General features: G+C 40.4%; 1 protein-coding gene and 1 pseudogene across 1 annotated transcript; both read left to right on the top strand.

The window, feature by feature from the left end:
- Positions 1-124: 124 nt before the first annotated feature.
- Positions 125-22,825, top strand: LOC148723867 (uncharacterized). The gene is made up of 20 exons (XM_088733478.1): positions 125-276; positions 2,447-2,553; positions 3,152-3,736; positions 5,016-5,315; positions 5,930-6,253; positions 6,703-7,020; positions 7,979-8,263; positions 8,361-8,660; positions 9,365-9,655; positions 9,919-10,224; positions 10,554-10,880; positions 11,796-11,925; positions 12,229-12,428; positions 17,516-17,700; positions 18,504-18,590; positions 18,808-19,053; positions 20,421-20,632; positions 20,989-21,029; positions 21,231-21,327; positions 22,253-22,825. The coding sequence occupies exons 2-20, from the start codon at positions 2,487-2,489 to the stop codon at positions 22,452-22,454; spliced, it is 4,503 nt and encodes a 1,500-aa protein (XP_088589604.1). The 5' UTR covers positions 125-276; positions 2,447-2,486; the 3' UTR covers positions 22,455-22,825.
- On the top strand, positions 15,398-17,491 carry LOC148723868 (uncharacterized; annotated as a pseudogene).
- Positions 22,826-27,224: the final 4,399 nt, after the last annotated feature.

Here is a 27,224-nt window from a genome sequence, read left to right as displayed (position 1 = left end):
ACGAAACTGACTGTGTTGATGATTGTACGATAGATCCTCCAATGGAGAGATGTTTTCCATGCTCAGTAACTGACAGACTCTAAAAAGTCACCTGCTTGTTTTAATTGAACTTGTGTTCCCGTATTTCTCAATATTGGACCATAATGGGCTAAATGATATATCTTTAGGCTAAGTTAAAATGGGTGTCTCCAAACGCTGAGAATTGTGGTGGAAAATCCACACTTTTTTGATCTATTGGTAACAACACAGGATAAACCTACTTAACTGAACAACAAGGTAAGAAATATTTGATGATCTGGAGTTAGCACATTATGTTCACGACATTGAAAAACAAGCTAAAAAAAGGAAATTTAGTATTTCTATCTTTACCCCAAATCCATCACTCAGCATCAGGAAAATTGAAAAAAAAAATAAATAAAATAAATGCAGTCAATTCAAATGTCTTCACCTTACTGAATAGGAAGCTGAAAGCATGGGGTAAAATTTTTGTTTCCAATGATTTCTTCGTTCACCGTTTGCCGTCAAGTTCACGCTTAATCGTTATCGTAAAATAAATTTGGCACGGTCGTCTTTTCTTCGCACCAGCCAAAAATTGAAAGGAAACCCTCTTATTGTCTAAGGAAACTAGAATATCCAAAACTACCTAACTTAATACAGGCATGCTAAAATTGTATCAAACATCTGGTTGTTTAGCATTTCCTTAGCATTTGACTAATGCTTTCAAAGCGATATTTTGAGGTTTACTTTCAGAAATGTTGACTTGGCCTCCTTAGTATAAAACACGCTATGTTGGTTAGAAAAATCTCTTTTTTTAATCATAAATTTGTTCTTCAACCAAAAATTTATATCAGAATGACCTAAAACTCTGGCGAAATTACAGATATTGAGGAATTCGGGGTCGCAGCAGCTTCAGTGTGATTAATGATTAATCACGTAATACCAGTTTCGTTGAAATAAAGCAGAATTTTGGGGACGTCGTTAAAGGGCCACACTACGACCAGTATGCTTTGTGCGCCATTGTTATTGTTATTATCCGGGAACTCGATACTTTCAGTCTCATGCCAAACCGAACGGAAACGGACAACGGCAGTAGCTTTTACCAACATTTTCATGGAAAAATAGGAGAAGGGTACATATCAGCCAGAGCACAACTAAACCGCTACTTTGGAAGAGGTATACTTACGAGGTTTTCTGTCTGTGGAACAGAACCAAAGAAAGAATAGAAGAATTTGTAAGACGGGCAAACAGCTACATTCTGTACATTGTACCACGATACTATCGTTATTCATGGCTGAAATATAAGACTCAGAGGGTACACACAAAAGTGTATGAAAGCGACTGGTTTAACAGTGAATCGACCCTTGACGTCCAAACGCAATACAAAGAGACGAAATCCTTCGAATACTTGACTTTTTCACTTGTGTCATTCGCCAGGTGCAAAGAGAGGATTCGTTAAAAGAGAAGCGTCATCCTTTTTATACGTAAAATTATCTGTCACGCTCCGCGTTTAAGTAAAAATCACAATGTTTGGAAATACGATGAAAGAGTATCACGATGAAATTTAGTGGAAATGTATCCCTGAATTTTATCTCACCAAGATTGAAAGATAACTCAAAACCTTACATGGGACTAGGCTTAAGATCGATTGCAAACTTTTCCCGACGTTTCCCCGTCCGACGCTGAGAGTAGCTTTCTATTTCCCTTTCCTCCGAAATGCTGTAGCAGGCTTCTGCAGCAGACCCGCTACTCATTTTCTAGTCAAATCCTGACGCTGCCTCTCGCTCATTCCATGCTATTAAATTTATTAAATCGAATATAATACGGCTGCTTTCCATCTAGCAGGACGACCTTTTTTCGATGGCTTCATTTCCGCAAACACGGAATTCAACGACAAAAATACGCAGTCAATAGACATAGACACTTGAAGAAAGTAGATGAGGTACAAAAAGCCGGTTCTCGATCAGGATTGAAAAGATTTAGTCGAATAACATTGCACACACGGTAGGCTTCCCTTTTCTGTAAAACAGAACATACTGAGAAGGCCACTACCCTTGCAATGCATTCTGGATTAGCGTAGCCCTTAAAGGTTTTTCTCCCAAAAATCATCAAATCATACAAAAACTAAAAAAAAAAATATATATTAAATAAAGTAAAGCAAACAAAGTAAACTGCGAATTGAAACCAAAATGCTTATTTGCCAAGAGGAAAAGACTAATAACATACTGAGAAACTCAGATCAAGTTCCTGCTTTGGAATTACTTCCTTTTTTAATAAAAAAATAAAAGGAATGGAGTATCGATATTCAAGTTTCCTTTCTAAATGGCAATGCTGACTTCTCCATTCAGTCTTATAATGATAAAATGCCTAAATGTGACTGGAGCTTCCATTTCTTCGCAAGATTTGGGCTCTTGTATCTCTCTAGAAACGTGTGTTTTCTTTCTTTCAGATCTTGCTTCAGTGTATTCCTTCATGTGAGGGTTAAAGCGATGGAACGTTGTAATGTCCTCTTCGCTTTTTATTGTCTTTGTATAGCTCAACTAACTGCAGTAGCGGGTATGTACAAGGGCATGTGCCCGTAATTTTTGTTATTATAGGACCTAACTGTGCCTATATCGCGATTTAATTAATGTATGATAATTATTTTCGAATAACAATAGTCTTCTATTGGCCAAACGCAGGAAACAAAGAATTATAATATTATTTCACTAGGCGTTTTTTCTAAAGCTGGGGCATATCAGGAAGGGAACTTCCTGAGTTTTTTTGCCTAAATACTTTCTTTGCTTTAGCTCGCTAAAAATGTATCAAAAACAAACGTTTCGCTCCTTATTCCTGGATCCCCTATGTTTTTCTTACGGAGTCTTTCCCCCCTACCTTTCTCAGAAATACCAGAATTTCAGGTATGGCATATTCATCAGAAAATCAGATTGAGACAAAAAATTGTAATAAACGCCCTAGTTGTAATTCTTATTTTCGCAGTCTCAATTAAATCGTCTTCCAGGTTATTTTAAGCTCAGCTTCTTTCGTTCTGCCTCCGCTCTCAGCCGATGTTCCACGAAAACAAAATTAATACTCTTGGCAAATTTTACGTTCATATGTTTTCCATATGTTTAATTTTCAACTATTTGAATTATCTTTTCAAAATTTTTTGCAGTTGATGGCCAGTGTGGGAATGGGCCAGACATAGCATTCATTTTGGATGCATCTGGAAGTATAGCACCTATCTATACGAATGTCCGAGGATTTGTGGCAAATGTCACTCAGGAAATCTTCATGAGATGTGAAACGCTTAATGCTGCGATAGTGTTTTTCGGCGAGGAGGCTACTGTGGAAAAAAACTTTTCCCCGGTATTCAGTTTAGATGTGTTCCTCTCTAGATTATTCGATGCCCCTCCGCCTATGCCTGGTGCAAGAACAATGATACACAAAGGTTTAGAAGTGGCTTCAAGAATGGTGTTTCGATTTTCTCGGAAGAACGTATTAAAAATCGCAATTTTGATTACTGATGGGGTACAAACGCTACCTCACGATCCATTTGCGCCCGCAGAGGAACTTAAGAAGCAGGGTGTTCGCATTTTGGCCGTCGGCATAGGTTCTTTTATTGATATGCATGAACTTCAAGAAATCACAGAGGGACGAAAGGAAGACATCATTCTTATGAGTTACTCTTCTGACTTCTCATTCTCTTCTCTTCATCCTTCGATAAACCTATTGGTCAAAATGGTTATCGCGGCTGCTGGTAAGGGTAATTTTTCAAATTAGATTATTGAACCTGTTATTAAGCAGTTATTGATTGACATACATTACATTTAATTATATAGGAAAATTCATTACCTGACTAGTGAATTCCGCGATTCGTGCAAGATCGGTTTTCGCAATTTTTGCAATTCATTGCGGAATTCACGAGTCGGGTGATAGGTTTTCCTTGAATTGCACAACTGAAAAAAATTGGAAAAGAAAAAGAGAAACAGCAATAATTTCGTTTGTTTTTATCCCGGGCGCGAAACAAGAGATGCGAAACAATATCACTTAGCCTCCTTTTCAACTCGTAATTCCACGCTAAATACCTTGCTTCGTTAACCAATCAGAATGCGACTTTGTTTAATTATGCTACTCAAACAAAAATTATAGAGAACTTGGAGAGCGAAGAATACTAAGTGCGAAGTCTAGTTCAATAGACTGACGGAAATGGTGCGTGATTAGTCATGATACAGGTGCGTTCACTTTGAAAAGTGAATGAAAGTTTTAAGTTCTCAGTAGGAAAATCTCGTCCACAAGGTGCTCAAAGGATTTGGAAATGCACTTATCATCTGTTTTCAAAGAACCTAGCTGCATCCTTTGGGCATGGACATTAGTTTCTTATCGTGTTACAAACTACAAGCCGCCGTGAGAGTTCAAAAACTTTGTCGGAAGTTTCGTTTTCAAGCTTTATCTTGCTAGATTGAAACTCATAGCCAATACACACAATGAAGAATCGAAGTTCTCAGGTTTATATCAGTTAACACTATAATTTAATTTTCACCATGATTAAGGGGTCACTTCTATTAAGCAATCCCTTGGTTTTCTTCGAATTCCACCCGAATTGAGCGGTCATTTAAAGCGGAACTACATATAAAGTAATAATCTCTTACCTAAGAATAATATTTCCTGTAAAAATTAGTATAGAGTCATCCTCCGAATTCAATGTTGGTTGTATTTCTGAGCGAGTTTTATATATTAAGTGGCCAATTATGGTATAAATGACGTTTTTTGTCGTTTCTTTATAATATTACTTGTCTGTGGAAGCTGTATTAAGCGGTGGGTGACCGCTTAATATAGGTTTGACAGTATATGTATTGGTGTCGACAGACGGATGGCCCAATGACTGAAAAAAAAAAAAAAACTCGTGCCGTTAAACTTTTCCTGGTCAAGTGTTGGAAAGAATCTCGGTCTTTATTAGGCAATTCTCGCGAGAATAATTCGTGTAAACGTCAGGACAATTAAATTGAATAACAGTTTTTGTTTTGTCTATTGAACAGATAATCCATCAATTCGTGTAGCGGAGGATTCTATACAGCTTTTTTCCGGAAGAAAGGCCGTCATATTCTGCAACGTGACCGGCCGACCCCTTCCAACAGTGACGTGGTTCATGGATGGCATGGAACTCAAAGATGGTGATCTCAACCATTCAGTATCCCTTAAAGAGGAGAAACAGGAGGATAATATTTATTCATCATTACACCTTTCTGAAGTCGACAGACATCATGCTGCTAACTTCACCTGCGAAGCCAAGAACAAGTATCTTACAAGATGGCGTGTTATTAAAGTAGCAGTCGCCTGTGAGACAATGTTTTCATCATCATTTTATTTATCTTTTATTTGTATTTAGATATATAAGGTTTTAATTTTTATTCAGTGTAAAGCACTATTGATCTGTACATGTAAATAGGGCTATACAACTAATTAAAATTTATTATTTATTTATTATATCTCCTCAATCACCTATCTAATAGACAAATACATGAACTATCTATTTATTTCTGTATTTATTTGAAATTATTGAAAGTTGGTAAAGTGACAGACGTCTGTCAGATTCACCTACTAAAACTTTTTGCAATTTGAATTAACCAACTTCGAGAAACTAATGAATGAAGGCTGATAGTTTCGAAAGAAACTGTTTGGGGCTGCGTCGGTGGGAGTAACGAAATAATTTGGATACATCAACAAAGTTGAAGTGGTAAATTGGCCACCGTAACAATTACAAAAGCTGACGTTTCGAGCGTTAGCCCTTCGTCGAGAAACTAACCCTCCTTTTTTCCTATTTCAATTTATTGGTCGTTAACTATTATTATTATCATCGTTATCACTGCAAAACCAATACCGTCAATTTTAATTTTTTAAGAGAAAATTGATGATTATTTTTTAGTAAACGTGGTTTTTCTCTCTCGCGTAGGTTCACCAACCGTTCCTGAGCTTACTGCAAGATATCGTCAAGTTACATCAGGCTTGTCAAATGCCACATTAAAATGTCATGCAAACGGCCTGGATTACAACAAGTTGCATTTCTATCACTGGCAGTGGAGATTTCAAGGCCATGCCATAAAAAATGAAGGAAATTACAGCATGTCTAATCACATTTTTCCTCCCAACTTTTGCCAGCAATCGAAAGGGTCTACAGTTCTTCGTATTACCAAAATTTCTAAAGAATATTTGGGTCAATACGTTTGTGAACTGCTACAGTCTAATACTACGCTCGCGGTAAACGACATTTTATTGGGTAAGATATTCATTTGCTTACGCTACCATTGTCTCAGCGTCTAACGCTCTCGTGCAGATCAGAAATCCTGTAAAAGCTCCGCTCAAAAATTGGAGTTTACTTTCTCAGCTATTGTCCCTCCATATCTCGCTCATGAGTCAAAGGCCCCTTAAAAAATTCTCAACTTCAAATAGTTTCTACAAAAGCATCTGAAAAAATTCTAACCTTCAAGTAATTTCTACAAAAGCTCTCCTAAAGGACAAGATTAATGTTTCTGAAATATCTTCGCTGTACTGTTGACTAAGTTCCGATATTTATTTACTCATCTTTTCTCCCCTTTTTCTCCCATTAATCCTTCCATCCACCCACTCACTCCTCCATTGATTTGCTAACCCGTCAATCCGTTCATCCAACGCCCATATATTAGCCAATCAGCAAGGCAATCTCGTTTCGTATAATTTATCCTCTAGTGGATTTTAGAACGGTAGCGCCTCCAACAATTCTGAGCTCAGAGTCAACCGATTGTGGAAGTGCCATAACAGTGAAGTGGAGCCCCCCGACCACTACAGAGCCTAAAACCAATGCAATCTATGGTTATGAATTTACATTGAGATCCATCAATGAAAGATCGAGGCGGAACGTTAGTGTCCTAAGGGAAGTAGACTCACACAAATTTGACGGACTTCAGATGAACACAGTCTATGAATTCAATATCCGAGCTAAATATTCCAATAGCTCGTTAACAGTTATCAGTCCTTGGAAAAAAGAATTTTTGGCAACTACTACAGGTAAGCGAGGGAATCAAATTTTATTGGTTGATTTAATATCATGGCGTTGTTCGCTCTTCCCTGTTTTTTTCAATTCAGTTTAAAAGAACTAACAAATACGAACATCGGCGCACTTCTGGAATATGGAATGTAATATCATCAGTACGGCAAAAATAATAGAGCGACCTTAGTAACGTGTCTTTGAGACCCGTTAGGTGTTGAGCTGCAGTAATTTCATTGGAGGTTCTATAATGGATGTTTCTGACCCGCTGCAACTTTCACTCAGTAACTTCTTATGGTAACACCTTTTGAGCTATAACTAGGCATTTCTTTTGTTTCTAACTTCAAAGAAAAATTAAAGGAAATGTGATATAGTCTAGGCTCCATAGGATAAGCTTTGAGAAATAAAGAAATAATCTCTTTGCATGACTTGATCACGTGATCAACTCTCGGTAACTACGAAAACAGTTCACTTTTGAAATCTTTCCTTAAGCATTACGGGGCTCATATCTCCTTTTTAATTCAAAACAGGCAATTTGAGGGAAATATTTAACGACAGTTTTGAAATTAATAAAATTTACAAGGATTTGTATGGAAAACTACGTCAGCGTGACTGGGTGGCAAAAGTAGTTTTTCTCATACAAATGCTTTTACCTTTCGGCGACCTTTGCAATCGGTACTTTTGAGATATACGGCTGAAACTTCTCAGGCTACCTAATTTTAAAATACTCTTTCAACAACATTTTTAAAAGTGAACTGTTTTGAGTCTCCCGAAAGTTGATCACGTGCTCAAGTCTTGCAAAGAGCCTATCTGTTTGGTAGGCTTCCTCTATGTGCTTCACTCCGACTTAATCAAAGAAATTTGTATTATTACTTTCGTGTAACGCTACATTAAATCAAGTTGAACCAAAAATTAAAATTCCTTAAAAGGTATCAACAGCCATTGAAATGATTAGTAATTGTCGTTATTTCTTTGCAGATATTCCAGGTGGATTTAATATAAAGGCGATTCCATTTGGCTGCAGTGCTAACCTGTCGTGGAATGCTCCCACCCCCAACGGCTGCCCAGTAACTCGGTATACAATTCACTTCAGAAACGAAAGGAGCGGATGGAATATGATTAATTTGCAAAGGTCAAACGTAAAGGATTATCGTCTCAGGTTAAACTGCAGCGAGAACTACTACATTATGGTTTTTGCTTGGAATCAACGGGGACATAACGACTACAGTTGGAAGTCTGTGCTGTCCGTACCAACGGAAAATGGTAATAGCTTTGGAGTTTTTTTTGTTGATGACTGATTTGCTTCCCTATCAGAATAACACAATGTAGGTACTAGCGTTTTTTCTGATTACGTTTAAAGGGGTACCTTTTGAACCAAGTATTACGAAAATTAAAAGGAGGCAATGTGGGGAAATGGAGATATCTTGGAGGCGATCTTACTCTGATTCTTGGGGAGGCTCAGTGACAGATTTCCAAGTCCAGATAAGAATGCAAGGTGGTGATTGGCGTAACTGTAGTCACTTCCTTTCAAATGATACATGTTTCTTCAATGGTTTGCTCACTGACAATAATGAAACTCCAATCAATATTCGCGTTAGAGCTTTAAACCGGAAGGGGTTCAGTAATTGGACGAATCGTACATTCTTCATTGACCGCGTAGGTAAGTGATACCTTTCCTCTTAGCATGCGATAAAAACTGTCCGTGCAGAGGTGAGAATAATTTTCTTCCAAAATTTTTTCAAGCCTATTGAACGCATAGGTAGGACGGATGGAAGGATACACGGCTGCAAGGATGGATGAATGGTTGGGTTGCTGGATGGCTGGGTGAAGGAAAAAATGGTTGGATGGATGAATGAATGAATGGAGGTGTGGATGGATGGATGAATAGATATATGGATTGATGGAATAAAGGATGGATAGATGGATGGACGGATGGAGGGATGGGGGAATGAATGGATGGAAGTAAGGATGGTTGTAGGGATGGAAGGATGGCTGGAGTGATGTAGCCGAAGTGGATAGATGGAGGGATGGGGTATAGATGGATGGAGGTAAGAAGGATGGATGGAGAGAAGGATGGCTGGAATGATGGATGGCTGCACGGAATGACTGATAGGTGGATAGATGCATGTACGTATGTATGGACGGATGGATACGTAGATAGAAGTATAGATAGATGGAAGGAGGGAAGGATGGATAGATGAATGGATGGATGGATAGATGAACGGTTAAGGCATGGATGGATGGTGGGTTAAAAACAAACACGAACTAAAACAAGTGTATTGTGATAAAAATATGGCCGTTTATTTAGATTTTCATTCTTATCCTAGCTCAAGCTCCTTACGTTATGTTTTTCTTCTTTTTTAGGTAGGCCTGATGCACCACAGATTATATCCAATGGTTCAACAGTTCCTGAAAGAAATGTAACTGTAACTTGGAGACATCCTGAATATCACAATTGCAATATTAACATGTACTCCGTTTACTTCAGAGTGATAGAACCACTTGTTGAGAGCTGGAGCCAAATAAACATCTCGGGAGTTACAAGTTATCAACTACAGCTTCAATATAGCCAAAAATACGAAATAATCATCGCGGCTTGGAACAAGGTGGGACCAAGTGAAAACAGCTCAGCCTGGAAAGTAAGAACAGCTCAAGGTAGGGCAGTTACACAATTGTATTGATTACTATTGGTGCCTTTTGTTCCCCAGTATTTCAGGATGAACTTTTAATCATTCATTTCTTATAAGAGATCATTCTTGGAAAAAATCTGGTTGATATGAAAAGGGAATCATTTTCTTGATTAAACATAAACAATGTTCTTACTTAAATTTAGGGTGGGTTAGGCACCCATTTTTACTGAAGTCGAGGTTGAACTTTCGTTGGGCGTTCTTCTTGCTTATTTCAATTTCTTTTGTCAGATGTTCCATATAAACCAACCTTGCATCCTCCAATTTCGGGAGAGTGTAACTCTCTCAACGTGACGTGGAGTCCTCCGAAACCTGGGGCATTAGGAGATCCTGTGATCGGATACCTAGCACAGATCACAAAGGCTGATCTCAAAAAAGATTGGAGTAACTGCACGTTATATAACATATCCAAAACAAGTACATGTCTGTTTACACAGCTAGAGAAATATACCAAGTATCGTGTGAGAGTACTTGCAAAAAATAGACTTGGATACAGTTTGCCATCCGACACCAAGGAAACATTCACAAACCTAGCAGGTACAATTTCTTTAGCAGGTGTAAACTTGATACGGTTATTTTCTCTTCCTACTATCTAGCCTGTTTCACAGTGTTGTAGAATAATGATTATTCAGTTTCATATTATTCTACGTTATTCCTTGAAGACACGAAAGGAAACGAGCTATCCAAACCTCTTTTCTTTCGCCCATCGGAAGAATTTGCAATCTAGGGTTGATTTCTTACATGATCATTCGCGATACATCTTTAGTCCATTGTAAATCAAAAACGGTAACGTAATAGTCGTGTTTACCACACTAACGTTATGTTTTTACGTTTTATACCCTTGCTCTACTTCACGAAAATGATAGACCGTCCTGGTAAACCTGAAATAGTCAACCGAGAAGTTTCAGGATGTAATATTACACTAAAGTGGACCTCACCTAAATCCATTGGCTGCCCGATACTCTTTTACACAATCAGCTACAGGAAAAAAGGAATTAATAATGACAACACTTGGACAGATCTTAATGTAACAGATAAGGGAGTCAACCAAATGGAACTTATGCTGAATTGCTCCACGACCTATGAGTTTCAGGCCAGGGCCTGGAATGAGCTAGGGGGTGGAGATCTGTCTTCATCGCAGTCACAAAGGACAGACGACTTTATAATCTTTCGGAGAATGATTGGATATCATGGTATTGACAATTCATCAATGTGTATGATGCACGATCCTCGCAGTAGATAGCGCTATTTATGCAATAGCGAAAATCAAACCTGAAAAAAATCAGGCCTGAACGGGATTCGAACCACTGACCTCTGCGATACTAGTGCAGCGCTCTACCAATTGAGCTAACAAGCCAACTGGGAGCAGGCCGTTAAGTTGATTCGAAATAAACCCGTGAAAGTGATAAATCAGATACAATGAATATATGAAGCTCATATATTTTGAACTGCGGTATTAGATACGTATGATGCACGATCCTCGCAGTAGATAGCACTATTCATGCAATAGCGAAAATCAGACCTGAATTCAGTGGTTCGAATCCCGTACAGGCCTGATTTTTTTCAGGTCTGATTTTCGCTATTGCTTAAATAGCGCTATCTACTGCGAGGATCGTGTATCATATGTATCTAATACCGCAGTTCAAAATATATGAACTTCATATATTTCATTGTATATTACTGGTAACGATATCAAGTTCATGAATGTATCTAAACTTCGTTTGAAACACATGAGTTATTGACAAGGAGATTTTTAAATAAAGAGCAAGTGTATTGAAAGTGGAAATTACAAGCTTTTACATTGGCAGTTTTTTAAGCTTTAATTGCAATTGGTTTGCTGAATAACCTTTACTCTCCTCCAAAAGTACGAAAGATTTCTCCACCAACTGACAATCTTGCCTCAGCCAACAAAGTTGAGATCAACTCGACAAAACGTTCCAAACATAAAAGTAGGAAAGCCTTTCTCTCTTGGAGAACATCAAACTAAATAAGGCTAATTTATGGCTGCGTGACAGGCACCTCAAGGACTGGTCCTAAAGTAATAAAATGGTAAAACGTTTAAGTAATTTTCGCAGGCCGCATAGATAGTGATATTTTTTTTGCTGTAGATCCTCCGCCGTTAGATCTGGGTAGCCAAATCGCACTGATCGTTGCCGGCGTTGTTGTTTTGGTTGCCCTTCTACTGTTCATAAGAGTGTGGTACTACTACAGGAAGCGGGCATCAAAACAGGTCAAAAGGTATTTCTGCACTTTCAAATTGCTATCATTTAAATTTAAATTTATCCCTCCCCAGACCTAACACTTCATTCTATTTTGACCAGCAAAATCATTACTGCTCCAGCCAGGAATATAATCTTCGAGTAAATTTTAGCTGTTGGGCGATTTCTTTAGTGTGATAATTTTCATTAATATCGTTATAATCATCAATTTCTTACTTGCGGAGACCAGCTTTGTCTTACAACTGATGCGGAAGTAAACTTGTTTTCGGATTAAGGATTATGATGCCGCTAAACTCAAAAAAGTGTATTGATTTTGATTAAGGACAGTCAATGATGTTCATGTCTTGGAGCAGTGCGAAATTCATCCATTAAGAACAGAATTTGTTGGGGACCTAGGAGAGGGAGCATTTGGGAAAGTTCATAAGGCGATGCTAAAGGACGGATTAGATTACCTAAAAAAAAATTATGACGCTATTGGTGAGGCGAGGCGACAAAAAATTGTGGCAGTAAAAGAACTTCATGGTAAGTATGACTACGATCGAGTTCGATGTCATTATTACCATTTCATTCTTATGTTCATCTACCGTTTAAACTCCATCAGAAAGTTGCGAAAGTATTAACAATATCAAGAAATGAACCTAGTTCACTTATGTGGTCTAAGTTGTGTTATTTTTGGCGCGCTAATTATCTTGAGCTTTTCCTTTCAGATATTTATGTGGTGCTTGCCAAAGCTCGAGTCTATCAGAGAATTTTTTCGGGAAAAACATTCTTACATTAAGGCTTATAGCTAAAGGCAAAGATGTAGTCTTATCAATGTGCTCGTAACTCCTAAAACGCTTAACAAGACAGTGGGATTTGTTTCTTCTTCACTCCCTCTCCGACTGATACTCGCAATACTGGTGCAGAGCGCAGCCCCGCGCGGTCTGGGTACCACATTAAAAAAAGTTCAAAGCGTTCCTTCCTTCCTCTTTCGTCCGTGGCGTGCTACGGTGGACCACATCTTCATTTTATGAATTATTTATTAGGTTTTCCTCTACATTTTGTGCTCATCATGGCTGATTCTACATCAGAGAACGTAAGTTGTGTTTCGTTTTCTATGTTTTTAACCTCTTTGATAGAAGATGGCAACTCTTTTCAGCGGATTGAGCGAGATGTTTTCGGAGATTCCTTTCGCACCGACGATGTTAATATCCCAAAGGCATGTGTCATTGACCGCCTTTATTGTCCTTTAGGGAAATGTGAGTCAGTCGGCTCCGACTGGAATGGCGGAGGTCGCTTCACCTGCGTTGGAGAAGCGTATAGAGGTGTCCATTGCGAAGTCTCAGCCGGGTCTTCTGGCAAAGTTTCTTTCTTCTGGTGGCCTTGTTGCATCGCAAGAGCCTTCCAGTAAGAGCCTCACAACCGATGTTCCCAATCAGAGGAGGAAACCCCAGGGTCCTCCGCAAGGGGTGAACGTTTCTATGCAACAGAAGATGATGTTGAGCTCTCTTCGGAGCTTCTAGATCTCACCACCAAAGCTTTTACAAAGGCCTTGACCAAGGATAAATGGAAGGAGCTTTCAGCCAGTTACCCCCCGATTAAGGGGGCTGACGGATTCATGCGTGCACCCACCATGGAGGCAGGCATGAAGGAAGAAATCAGGAAAGTACATGGCCATCAGAAGACCAACGATGTTTTTGCCTTTGTCGAAGGGGTTTCTGAGCAACAGGGTCCCTTTATCACGGTGGCCAGGCCAATCCGGTCAGATCCTGATGTCATTCGGGAGATGTTACAAGATGCTCTCATCATGCTGGGCGATGCCAATGCCCGTCTGAATATCTGGCGGCAGCGTCGCTTCTCCGATTTCCTGACTGATCTGAGGAAACGGACTTTACGTGAGGGCATACCAACAGATAAGCATCTGTTCCCTCACCAGTTTCATGAAAAAATAAAGAGCGAGCATGATCACAAGGCATCTAACTCCAAACTGATTTGTAAGCCGAAGGAAGGCTAAGCACCATTAGGTCGGTCCCAGTCCTTTCGTGACTCCTTCTTCAGAAGGGGACAACAGGCTGGAGCAGACAAGAAAAGAACGTGGGCCTACAAGTCGGATCGCCCAGTTGCTAACTAAAACAGGACCAGTGGAGGAGCCAGGCGCGCCTCAGCTTCCAACCTGTCGGCTAACAGCACCAGCAGTTGACTATCCGTCACCTGCTCATCCCCTCTTCCTCTCGGAGAATCAAACGGCAAACCGACTTGGAACTTTCTTGACGAGCTGGAACATTCTTACAACAGACAAATGGATCCTTCAAACTATTTCAGGGTACAAGATACCCTTTGTCAGAACCCCACGTCAGTGGAGAGCTCGCCCAATTGTATGCACTGAGCAGATTTCTTCCCAAAGAGAAGTTCAAGATGGAGGGGCTCCGCACGGCTCGCTCGCCCCTCCGCAAGAGCGATTACCTGATGAAATTCAACCTCAAGGATGCCTACTTCGCATTCCCACTCCACCAGGTATCGAAGAAATACTTACGTTTCCAGTTCGAAGGAAAAACTTTCGAATTCTGTTGCCTCCCATTCGGCCTCTCACTGGCTTCCAAAGTCTTCGCAAGACTCCTCCGTCCCATTATAGCGAAACTGCACACAGAGGGGATACGTTCAGTAATTTATTTCGACGATCTTCTCCTGATTCATCATCAGAAGGATACCCTATTAGAAATTTTCCATTACGTACGGAGGCTTTTGTCCAGCCTGGGTTTGATAATGAGACTCGAGAAATGCTCCCCAGCCCCCATGAATCGCCTAGTTTTCCTGGGTATTGTATGAGATACGACTCAAATGTCCATTGCACTGCCCAAGGAACAAATCCATCGGATTCAGGAGGCGTGCTAGGAAATACTAGAGTCTCAGGCAACTTCGCTTGGGGAGCTGTCAAGCTTATTAGGCGACATGAGCCACGCACCCCGGTCAGGTCTATGGGTGGCACCGCTTCATTACAGAGCCATACAACGGCAGCAGGCTCTATTTCTCCCCCGTCTAGGGTGGAGACTGATGTGTCAGATACCTTTGCCTCATCCTTCCCTGGAGGGCCTAACATGGTGGACGTCCCCAGCGCCACCCTCTTGCAACAGCCAGGACATCATCTCTCCTCCCTTCGACCTCACCATCAGGACCGATCCGTCTCTACAGGGGTTAGGTGCAACCTGCCAGGGCAGAACAACCGGGGGCCGCTGGAGTGTGGAAGAGGCGGATCAGCACATAAATTGCCTGGAACTCAAGGGAGAGATTCTTGCCTTGAAGTCATTCCTAGGGTAAGGAACTCAGTCACTACCCCAGGGTCTGGACCAACTTTTCCCTCATCATAATCTTCTGGAGATGGACAACACCACGGCAGTTGCGTATGTGAACAGAAGAGGCCACTCGGTCACCGACCCTGTCTCTACTGGCCTTGGATCTATGGTCCTTCCAGCTGTCAAGAGGTTCCTGGGTAACAGCCCGTCACTTACCAGGAGTGTTGATTATGGAAGCGGACACAGGCTCCAGGAAATTCAATGCCCACAAGGAGTGGATGCTTCGAAAGGATATCTTCAGTGACATAACTCAACACTTTTATGTTCCAGAGATAGATCTCTGCCCTAATGGTTGCCCCGAACTGGCCGGGGCAGCCATGGTATGCTCAGATCCAGCTGATGCTGACCGAGGTACCATACACACTTTCCAAGGAGAGGTCACTGCTGTTGCTACCTTTCGATCCGGAGGCATTTCATCTCCTGTGGCAGTCACTCAACATGACTGTCTGGCCGATTTCAGGACAGCCTATCACGCAGCGGGTTTCCCTGAAGAGGTGACTAATATCCTTCTGGCATCGTGGTCCCAGTCCACCAAAAAGCGTTACCGGGGTCCTTGGCGAGCATGGTCCAATGGTGTTCTTCCAGAGACTTGTGTCCCTTCTCAGCTCAAGTTACAAATGTCTTGACTTTCTTGACAGAACTCTCAACTAGTCGGTATTTACAATATAGGACGCTGGCAGTGTATGTCTGCAATTTCACAAGGGCATCTGACAGCTTGCCAGACTAGACTTGGAGATCTTCCAGTGGTGTCTCGTTTTATGAAGGGTATTTTTTAAATAATATAATAAGTTATATTATACTGATATTTTTTGCATGAAGCCACCCACTCCTCGGCTGAGGTCAACCTGGGATGTGAAATACTTGCTTGAGTTTCTCGCAGACTTGGATCCTCTAAGTGGTCTTGCCCTGAAGCATATATCCCTCAAGTTAGCTGCCCTACTGGCATTGAATTCTTCAGCTCGGGCACACGAGTTGGTCAAGCTGGATCTGAACTATGTATCCATAAAGAATGACTCCTGGGAGTTCACCTTAGCCGAACACACGAAGGTTTCGAGGCCTGGTCACTCTCCAAGACAAATATATATTTGTCTGCCTACCCAAACAACCCAAAGATTTGTGTGGTTCAGATTTTACAGGAATATCGTTCCAGAACTGAGACAAGGAGGACTTCTTCCCGCCTTCTTATCTCTTCTGTTAAGCCTTTTAAACCAATCACAAGTCAAACTATGTCAAGGTGGCTAGGGAAAGCCATGCAGCTAGGAGGGATTGTTTCCCACTTCACGAGTCATTCCACTTTGAGTGCTTCTACTTCTTGCGCAGCCCATGTGGGGGTCCCATTGGAGTCTATTATATTGGTAGCAGACTGGTCGTCTTCGGAGAAATTTAAGCAATTTTACCAGCGATCACCCGACAAAAGGGAATTTGCGAGAGCAGTACTTTCTGTTTTGCCTGATTAACTGTCTGAGGAACTTTCAGGCAGTTCATTGTTGTTGTTTTATCTTAGGGACACAGTATTCAGTAGTTTTCCTGGCCTAGTTGGTGTGGGACCTTAGGTTTTCCAGACTATGCTTTCCCTATTGACCTTCAGTGTCATGACTGAGTTTGTTTAAAAACTGAGCAGATGTCTACAGCTCCCCTTCTTGTGGGGGAGTTTCTCTGGAGCCTAGATTTCTGTAAGATTTACAGTACTGCTTATGTCATAGTTAGCTGAACAGTTATTAAAGCTGGTTCTTGTTCGGGTTTACGGGATACTCATGCCAGTAACTGCACCAGTATTGTGAGTATCAGTCGGAGAGGGAGTAAAGAAGAAATTATATTTCCCCGGAGGGAAGGTACTTACCTGACGTGGAGATGTAGTTCTTCGAACTTCCTCGCAGACTGGTACGAGCAATACTGTTCTCCAACCTGAGTCGGATTAATCTCCTCCCTTCCCTGTTACTGTCATTCGTGACCTTCGCGCTACTCTCTCAGAGGGAGCAAGGAACGCCTTGAACTTTTTTTAATGTGGTACTCAGACCGCGCTCGGCCGCGCTCTGTACCAGTATTGCTCGTATCAGTCTGCGAGGAAGTTCGAAGAACTACATCTCCCCGTCAGGTAAGTACCTTCCCTCCGGGAAAATATAATTTCTAAGCTCTCTCTACGCAATGTTAACGGAAAATCCGGAATCGTTCTAAGGTTTTCAGAAAGCCGTATGATATTCAAAATTTCGAAGTGCTCACTGCACATAAGTGGTGCATGCTGCACAGTCATCACAAATACATATGTCTTTTGTTAAAAAGAAAATGCCGGCGAAGAGCAGAGAAGACAATTTCTGGACGAAATAGACCTGATGAAGCAAGTTGGTAAACATCGGAATGTTTTGAGTTTCCTCGGCTGTTGGACCACGACCGAACCTTTCCTCCTGGTTATTGAGTACGTGGCTCATGGTGATTTGCTTCATTGGCTTCGAAGCAAGCGATCTCAGGTAATTTTCGTAAAACAATAGTCGGCTGATCGGGCGACATATATTGGATCCCCCACCTGTTTAGGTCATAAGTCACCTTGTCTAGAGTCGAACCTATCACGGTTCATGTAAGAATGCTCTTACGATTTGAAATGTTTGTGGAATGCTAACGTCTACAAACTGAACGACATTGAAGTAATCCCAATACTCTGGTGGAATGCAAATATTCCATGTGCAAAACTAATGATACAGTTAAGAAAACGAAAAGTGTCTTTAGACTCTAAATTGAATTATTTTCTTACTGGAGGGTTTAGTTTTACCAATTGACCTGATCATCCCAACTAACCACCATAAAGTTTCTGAAGCTGTCGTTTCGTGTGTGAGTACCTCGTCAGAACAAAAAGATGAATTTTGGGATGTGTAAGTTTATATGCGGAAAAAAAGGAGATATTGGTGGGAACATGGTAACGAGATAAACAAAAAAAATCAATGGAATGTAAAGAGTTCTTAATACAACATGGGGAGTAAAAATACCGCTTTGAAAAGCACGACAATCAAAGAAAGCTTAGCGGATATCTAATGTGATGGATTAAGGTGGTTGTATATTGTCACTGTTGCTTTTCATTGAAACCATTTACGTTAACCCTTAAGGGCTCTGTATATCTTTTCGAAATAGATTTCCTTTAATGGACTTATAATGACTTTTATTATGCCTTGTACACTTTGATCTTTTTTTTGGATGATATTTTCAAATAAAATTTATCTATTTTCTACTAAAACAACTTGTATTTATCATTTAATGTCAACAAATGTTCTTTGCTCAGATTAAAAGCCCGGCTGATAGCAATGCAAAAGAGAACGATCTGTACGCAGAATCTAGGAATGCTCTCTTCGGCTCATCCATTGATCAGGTAAAAAGTGCTTGCCAAACACATTGCAACATTTTCTCATAGTAACAGAAAATGTATTTCTCTTTTTATTTGGTCATGTGGTGAGGTTTGTAGCAGCATCTCCCCTCGTTAATATTTCTACGAAGTATTGTTTCATAATTATATACATTGGTTTATGTAAGGCATACTGGGGTACAGGTTACATGAAGCTTACTATCATTTGCTTTGAGAAATGCAGACTAAAGGTGAAAGTGATGGAAAGGGAGAGATACCAGAGGACGTATCCGAACCTCCCCATCCAAGGGATGTCCTAGGTCAACCTGCAACAGATGAAAGTAAAATACCACTGGTGGTTTTTTCAACTGCGGAAGCCGAGGGAGCACTTGGAACGTCCGGCAAGACAGATGAAGAGTGCAGCGTTGATTGTGAGTCATTCGTTCCAGCTGATTTATTGTCCTTTGCCTGGCAGATAGCAGGAGGCATGGTAAGAGGAAGCTGTTTGCAACAAAAGTTTGGAAACACCATTGCGCTGCAGCGCATCTTACTCCCTGTAGCATGCAATGTAGCACTTTCTAAAGTTCTTTGAAGAATAATATTTAAGGAACTTTAAAAAATTAAGTGACTATGAATGTTGTTACTACCCAGTCCGTTGCTGGTTACTTCTCCACATTATTTCAGGTTTACCTAGGTGGAATGGGGCACTTTGAAAATAAAGCATCTTGATTAATAACACAGTGACTTTGCCAAGTTGCAAACCAGGTCCAGCAGGCCAAGCATTGGGTCGGCGCGTCTGCCGCAATTTAATAAAGAGGCTCAATCAAAATTGTGACTAAATACTGTCGGAACTATGCGATCAATTTTATTGTCCAAATGTGCTTCGTAGAGTATAAATAACGCCCAAAACGAGTACAAATATATCGCGGTATTTGTACTCCAAAGAACATCTGGAGAAATCCACAATGAAATAACAATTTGGCGTATTGGATAATAAATCTCTTCTTAGACGTTTTGTTGTGTAGCATCGCTGAGTATTTTGACTCGTTAATTGTATTTTGACTCGCCCTAACGGCTCGTCAATATACGGCACAACTCTAAAAAATACTCCGCGACACTACACAACAGAACGTTTGATAAGAGATATTTATTATCCAGCTGTGCTTGGTATAGTGCAAATAACGCACTAACGCGTTTGTATTTTGACCAGCCCAATCAACTTAACGGCCTGCTCCCAGTTGGCTTGTTAGCTCAATTGGTAGAGCGCTGCACTAGTATCGCAGAGGTCAGTGGTTCGAATCCCGTACAGGCCTGATTTTTTTCAGGTCTGATTTTCGCTATTGCTTAAATAGCGCTATCTACTTCGAGGATCGTGCATCATATGTAAAAAAAGATAATGTAGTTTTACTCGTTGTTTTTATTTTGATTCGCTCTACGGGCTTGTCAAAATACGACACGACTTTTAAAAATACTCAGCGATACTGCATTCCAAAACGTCCGAATAATATATATGTAGCGCCCACAAAGTGATCTGTTCCTGCATGTTGGCGTCTTATGTATTGCCCGTTAATTTTACAAATCATGGTCGCTGGACGAGTAAATACTCATCAAATCCCGGGTGTTTAAATTGTCACCATAGCCCTGTTGTATATCGGTTGGATAGCTAAATCCAATGGATGGAGCTATGCAATGTATTATTCACTATCCTACGAATAATTAATAGCAAAAAGTTTTTGTGCCGTCTAACAGATAGAGATTTGTCCAGTAGATAGCTTTAGCTAACTTTCGAACAACCGGGGCCTGATAGCCAACTGTGATTGTTTCTTTTATTGAATCAAATATGTTTTAATTCTTCAGACTTATCTTTCTGGGAAAGGCCTCGTTCATAGAGATCTAGCGGCACGAAACATCCTTGTCGGTCATGGTAAAAGACTCAAGATTGCTGATTTCGGTTTGATGCGTGAAGTGTATCATGAAATGTATGAGGTACAGAAGCAGAAGAAACTGCCAGTTAAGTGGATGGCACCTGAGTCCCTTTATGAACAGATATTTACTTCTAAAAGCGATGTGTTAGTAACTTTTCCTTGTTTCATTACAAATTCAGTATCCAGTCATAAATTCTATTGACGGTGCATCATTTATTTATTGGCATATTAACGCATCTTTTTCTCTCATCTCTTTCACGCAATATTTCTCCATTTCATCTGAAAGGAACAACAATTCCGATATTCCTTTGTTATTTCTCTGCATCGAAGACCAATTATTGCCGACGGTTACCAAGGAGAGCCAAGTGTATTAGAAGGCTTCAGTTTATAGCTAATGCATCTCGATCCGGAATCGCGCGCGTAAACCTTTACCACAGCACATCTATACACAGGTCCACATACATTATTGTTATTATTCAATAACTTTTAATTCTTTTCAGGTGGTCGTATGGAGTGGTTCTGTGGGAAATTGCAACTGTTGGTAATAAGATCAAAATAGCTTATACTGCATGCTTCATTTTTCGTTCACTTCTTCATTCCTTTTTAACTCTGTCACCGAGCTGCATACGATCATATAACTGAATCAATAAATACCAAGGACCCCTCATGAAGTCCTCCGCTCAGTCAGGTCCTAAACCTTTAATTATGCTTCTTCATTGTATTTATTTATTTACCTGTTTAGGAGGCTCACCTTATCCACTTCTGACTAATGCAGAACTCATGAGATTTATCAAGACCGGACACCGGATGGAGAAACCTGAATTGTGCTCAGATCTAGTGTACGTAACTTGCCTCTAACTTAGTTTCGAATGTCTCTAAGATTAGTCACAATGAAAAGAGAAGTATATCTCTTAGAATGATTTCATTTTTCTTCAATTTCCAAAATATTGTTAATCAGAAAAAGACTCCCCTTACTAACCTCGTATGTTCCCTACCTCACCGACGAGTGGTCTCCATTTCAGTAGAGGAATGATAGCTTGTTCGATCGAGAAAACTGATTTTTTTTTGTTGAACCCCTAGCTTTTATAGAGTTCTTCGATCCACTTCTTACGCTTTCTCTCTTTATAATTTTTGTGATAAGCTCAAGTGTATAACTTGTCTATTTAGCGAGAATTATTCGCGCTCGTTTCTTTGTTTATTTATTGTCTTTTAAAGAATTGCAGCTTTTAAGTATTAACTGTTGATTTGTAGAGTTGACTAAGGAGAAAGAGTAGTAAGCGGCGAACAGAGAGCACTAGGATTCTAGAACACAACTGCCATGTTTATTTCCACCTCGTGGTCTCACGTTACCTATGATAATTTATACTAATTATGACAACAAGATGAGATAGGCGATCAACGTTAACCATCCCTTTGTTCATAGGAGAGAAGAAAGCACTTGGTAAACAAACTCGATTTATTTATTTTCGGAATTTCTTTAGCTGAGGACTCTAAGGTTTCTTTAGCGCAAAAAGAGTTTTATCGAGTCAAACATTATTTGAATTAGATGCATGAAACTGCATGGAAATTTCAAGTCGTCACTACTATATTATTTTCGCTTTTACAAAGGGCTATTGCTGGAAAGGTCACCATAGAAACTCTCCACGATGGTCATTCTACATCACAAACTCAGTTAATATAACCTAATTACTTTTACTGAATGGATATCGTTTGTCGTTGACCCTTATAAGAAGTAATCCTCATTGATGTCCCCATTCATTCTAGTTATTCTTTGATGCTGGACTGTTGGAAACAAGATCTAAATGAGCGGCCGAGTTTTCATGAGCTGGTTGGAAGACTGGAAGAGCTGATGAATCAGGAAGTTGAATACTTTGACTTTGACAAAGTGGACGAGTCGAAGGAATATTATCTGGTGCAAGAGGTCAAGACAAATGACGACGATTTGGATGGGGTTCATGATTTATAAAATTAACTGACAATGAAAATATTAGAACAACAGAAGCAGTGCTTTAAAAGTAAATCTTAGCCTTACAAGCCCATTTTTAAATCAAGCTTAATGAATTAACATTGTAAGCTTCAAGCAATCTCAAGCGCTCTCTTCCCTTGAATGGTTTTAAAAGCAAGAACGAGAGTCAAATGTTTTTTTCTTGGTCTGAGAAGTTAGGAAGTAATGTTCGAATGGATAAAAACTGTATGCTTGGACTGTGTCAGTGTTTTTGAAAAGCTTTGAGAGTACATCTAAGTTCTGATAAGTGCCTAAACCTTGGTCAGCCTGATAATAATAGTAATAATAATAATAATAATAATAATAATAATAATAAAAATAATACTAAGTTTTTTGGGTGTAGAATGTAGACTGAACTAGCATCCGTCATACTGACCATGAATGAAAAGCTATGTTACATATCTCAGAAGCACTCAGACATTACACTGAATGCCTGGACTTCAGCCTGGGTGAACCAGAAAGGATAGACAACACTTCCCTATGTTAACCATGAATGAAAAGCTAAGTAATATGTAAAATATCTCAGAAGCACTCAGGCATTACACTGAATGCCAGGACTTCAGTCTGGCTGACCCAGAAAGGACAGACAACACTTCCCTATGTTAACTATGAATGAAAAACTAAGTATGTCATATATCCCAGAGGTGCTCAGGCATTGCTCTGAATGCCAGGACTTGAGCCTGAGTGAACCAGAAAGGATAGACAACACTTCCCTATATGGAACATGAATGAAAAGCTAAGTATGTTATATATCTTAGAAGGGCTCACGTATCACACTGAATACCAGGACTTTAGCCTGGGTGAACCAGAAAGGATAGACAACACTTACCTATATGGACTATGAGTGAAAAGCTAAGTATGTTACATATCTCAGAAGTGCTCAGGCATTACACTGAATGCCAGGACTTCAGCCTGGGTGAGCCAGAAAGGATAGACAATGTAAAGATCCTGAAAGCTTAGGATTGAACAAGATTGAATATAACGATCTTTTAATGTCAGCCAACGTGTAGAACGTACAAACTACGTATTCTGAGCCCGCCGACTTGTCAGCGGTTGCCAATAATACCATACATTGTTACATGCCCTTTTTTTTTTAAAAAAGCTTTATTGTCCTATAGCCTGTAAAACAGCAGAAACGAATGACCATAAACAACCGAAAAAAATGACCGTAAATGTTCCATGTTCTTATGCTAAACCACATAGTCTTTAAGGTAAGAGGGTCTCTTGCTTGCCCTTCCTGACCGTGTTAGATACGGGGTGTCCTGACCTTTTGGAGAAACAACTCCTTTTGTAAGTTGTCTATGTTCCTGTTCACCTTCTGCATCTGGAGAGCCTTGTTCATCCCCTTCGTCTTGAGGTGTGCTAAGCGGGGTTAGCTTAAGTGTCTGCGATTTCGGCTCAGTACCCGCCGAGTATCAGTTTCTATTTCGTAGGATCTGGGTCTGTTGTCGCTCCGGCCAACTACTGTTGCCTTGCACCACAGGTACCTTTTGCTGTCAGGTTCTATCATCACTGCCTGTCCGGTGGTTAGTGGTGGAAGGTCTTTGGCCTTAGCATTGTAGTACTTTATTTGCTTATCTTTGATCATACTTCTTTCTCGGGGTACAGAATGGTTTAGTTTTGGCTACAAGAGCTTCTGAGACGTAGGCAAGAGTGTCTTTTCCCGACGGTTTAGTATCCTCTCAGCAGGGCTTGTAGTCATCCCCTGTGTAGGTGTATTTCTCAAGTCGAGCAGGGAAAGATAAGCATCCTCATGTGCGAACAGTACACGTTTTACTAGACGTTTAGCTGTCTTCACTGCACTTTCTGACATTCCATTACTTTGCGGATGTTTAGGAGAGGATGTGATGTGTTTGAAGCCCCATCTCTTACTGAGGTTTTTGAACTCCTCTGATGAAAACTGGAAAACTCTGTCATGGGCCTCAAGCCAGCACCACTCCGTTTCCTTCAATGTTAATTGGCGTAAGGGCTCACACACTTCACTCTGTTTGGGAAAGAACTTACTTAGATAGTTAACAACGCCTAGGAATTGCTGCACACTTTTGATATCTGTAGGTCTGGGCATCTCAGTAATGGCACGAATTTTCTCAGGGTCTGCCTGTACTCCATTGGCAGTTAGTAGATGGCCTAGGAAGCGCACTTCAGATTTCTTAAGCTGGATCTTATCTTTATTAAGTGTGATGTTTTGCTCTGTACATCTTTCCATTAGAGCTCGCATGTTTTTGTCATGGTCGACCACGGCTTCATGCTCTGTATCACCCTCTCCATAAATTAGGATATCATCATGCACTGATATCACACCAGGTAGACCTTCAACCGCTTCATGCTGTCGCCTTTGAAATTCTTCCGGTGCAGATGATATACCGAATGGCATCCATAGCCATCGATATCTGCCTGAAGGGGTGTTGAAGGTGGTCAGGTCGCCACTTTCATCGTCCAGACGAGCCTGCCAGAAACCACACTTCAAGTCAACTGTACTAAAAACTTTGGCCTTGTTTAGCCTAGGAAGTATATCATCCATAGTTGGTATCGGGTAGTGGCTTCGTTGCAGAGCACTGTTTAGATCCTTTGGATCTATGCAGATTCGGATATCTCCATTTGGCTTTGGTGCAGTCACCATGCTTGAAGCCCACTGGGTAGGTTTAGATATGGGCTCGATAATCTCTAACTCAGTCAGTCGTTGGAGTTCTGCCTCTACCTTTCCTTTCATAGACAGGGGTACCTTCCGTGGAGGGTGTACTACAGGCCTCACAGATGAGTCAACAGTTAGGTGATAGTTGCCTGGCAAACATCCAATGCCTTCAAATACTTGCGGATACTGTTTCAAAAGCGATTCTTTGGTTACTACTGTCTGATCTACATTTACACTTTTAATGTTCTCTCCTAGCACTTTGATCAGCTCCATTTACTGAATAGCTTTGTTGCCAAGAATTGGAGGAGGGGAGCCTGGGAGAACTTCAAAATTAACCCGATATCTGCGACCATTCTTTGGGTTTGTCATCTTTACTTTGCAATGACCTACGGGTTTCACGGTTGTACCATTATACATAGAGAGTATTTTGCTTGTTTGTGTGATCTCTGCATCACAATGGCTACGCTGAAGGACCTCAGAGGTAATGACGCTGCAGGTTGCACCCGAGTCCAGCTGGAACTTAACGTCTGTGTTGTTGATAGACATAGTTGCAAATAATTTTCTGCCGTAACTGTCCTTAACTGAGTATACAGTGTTTGAGTGAGTACTGAGCGTACTTATTTCCTCGTTGTGTTGACCTTCAGCAACATAATCATTATCATCATGAAAGATCTTACCTGCCCTTGTCCAGGAGGCTTGTTACTTGTGGCCTTTCCACAACATACAGCAAAGTGATTTGCTTCTTTGCAACGATTACAAGTTTTGCCATAAGCAGGACATTTAGCTTTCACAAGCTCATGCAGTCTCCCACAGTATAAGCCTGCTTTGGTAGGCTTTGACTCAGTGTGCTTGCCTGACTTGTGGCTTTGAGATGTCTAAAGCTTTCTTGGTCGAGTTGATTCTGCTTACACTCTCAGTGTTATCAAAGGACTCGTTCCGTTCTTTTGACAGTTCTGAAGCCCTACATATGTCGATGCATTGCTTTAGGTTGAGATTAGGCTCTCTGAGTAATCTCTCTCTTAGAGTGGAGCTGGATAATCCACAAACAATTCGATTTCTGAGTAAGGAATCTGCGAGTGTTCCAAAGTCACAGGTTTTTTCGAGAAGTCTCAATTCTGGAAGGTACTTATCAAAGGTTTCTCCTGATTCCTCGTTCCTTGTAAAGAACTTATGCCTCTCCACGGTCTCACTCTTTTTTGGATCACAGTATTCTCCAAATTTCTGAATTAATTCATCAAGTGTTCTGTCTTTCTCGGTTTCGAACTGCAAAGTCTCGTAGATTTCTCGGCCCTTTGAACCGATCGATAAGGTACAGAAAAAGCTTTACCTTTCTCTCTGTTTCTTCTGTTTTGGTTGCTAAGTCGAGGTAGAGTTTATTTTCCTCCTTCCATTTTTTCCACGCGTAAGCCAAATCGTGACTTTCAAAATCAAGATTTTCTGGCGGCTTTAGCTGATCCATCTGATCCTTTTCCACCAAATACAATATTCACTGGTTGCAGATTAATTCGGATCCCACTCCTGACACCATGTAAAGATCCTGAAAGCTCAGGATTGAACAAGATTGAATATAACGATCTTTTAATGTCAGCCAACGTGTAGAACGTACAAACTACGTATTCCGAGCCCGCCGACTTGTCAGCGGTTGCCAATAATACCATACATTGTTACAGACAACACTTCCCTGGATTGACCATGAATGAAAAGGTAAGTATATTATATATCCCAGAAGCACTCGGGCATTACACTGAATGCCAGGACTTCAGCCTGGATGAACCAGAAAGGAAAGACAACATTCCCCTCTATTAACCGTGAATGAAAAACTGAGTTTGCTATATATCTCAGAGGCCCTCAGGCATTACGCTGAATGCTATATTAATCTAAGAAATATGACAAATAAATATATATCTCAGAAGTGATCAGGCAACACTAAACAAGAGATTATTATACAGGATTAAACTTCAAGAAAATAGATTTCTTTAAAATAAAACAATGTTGACTCTGCCATACTACAATGGGTGCACACAATTTAAAAATTCAAATGTTATACATTGCATGCAGAACACATAAATTTACATCACATGGTTCCTCTTCAAGGAGAG

This window comes from Stylophora pistillata, chromosome 9 (genome assembly GCF_964205215.1).
Source record: "Stylophora pistillata chromosome 9, jaStyPist1.2, whole genome shotgun sequence".
Classification (NCBI taxonomy): domain Eukaryota; kingdom Metazoa; phylum Cnidaria; class Anthozoa; order Scleractinia; family Pocilloporidae; genus Stylophora; species Stylophora pistillata.
The sequence above is the reverse complement of the archived record's forward strand: the minus strand, read 5'-3'. Positions and strand labels throughout refer to the sequence as shown.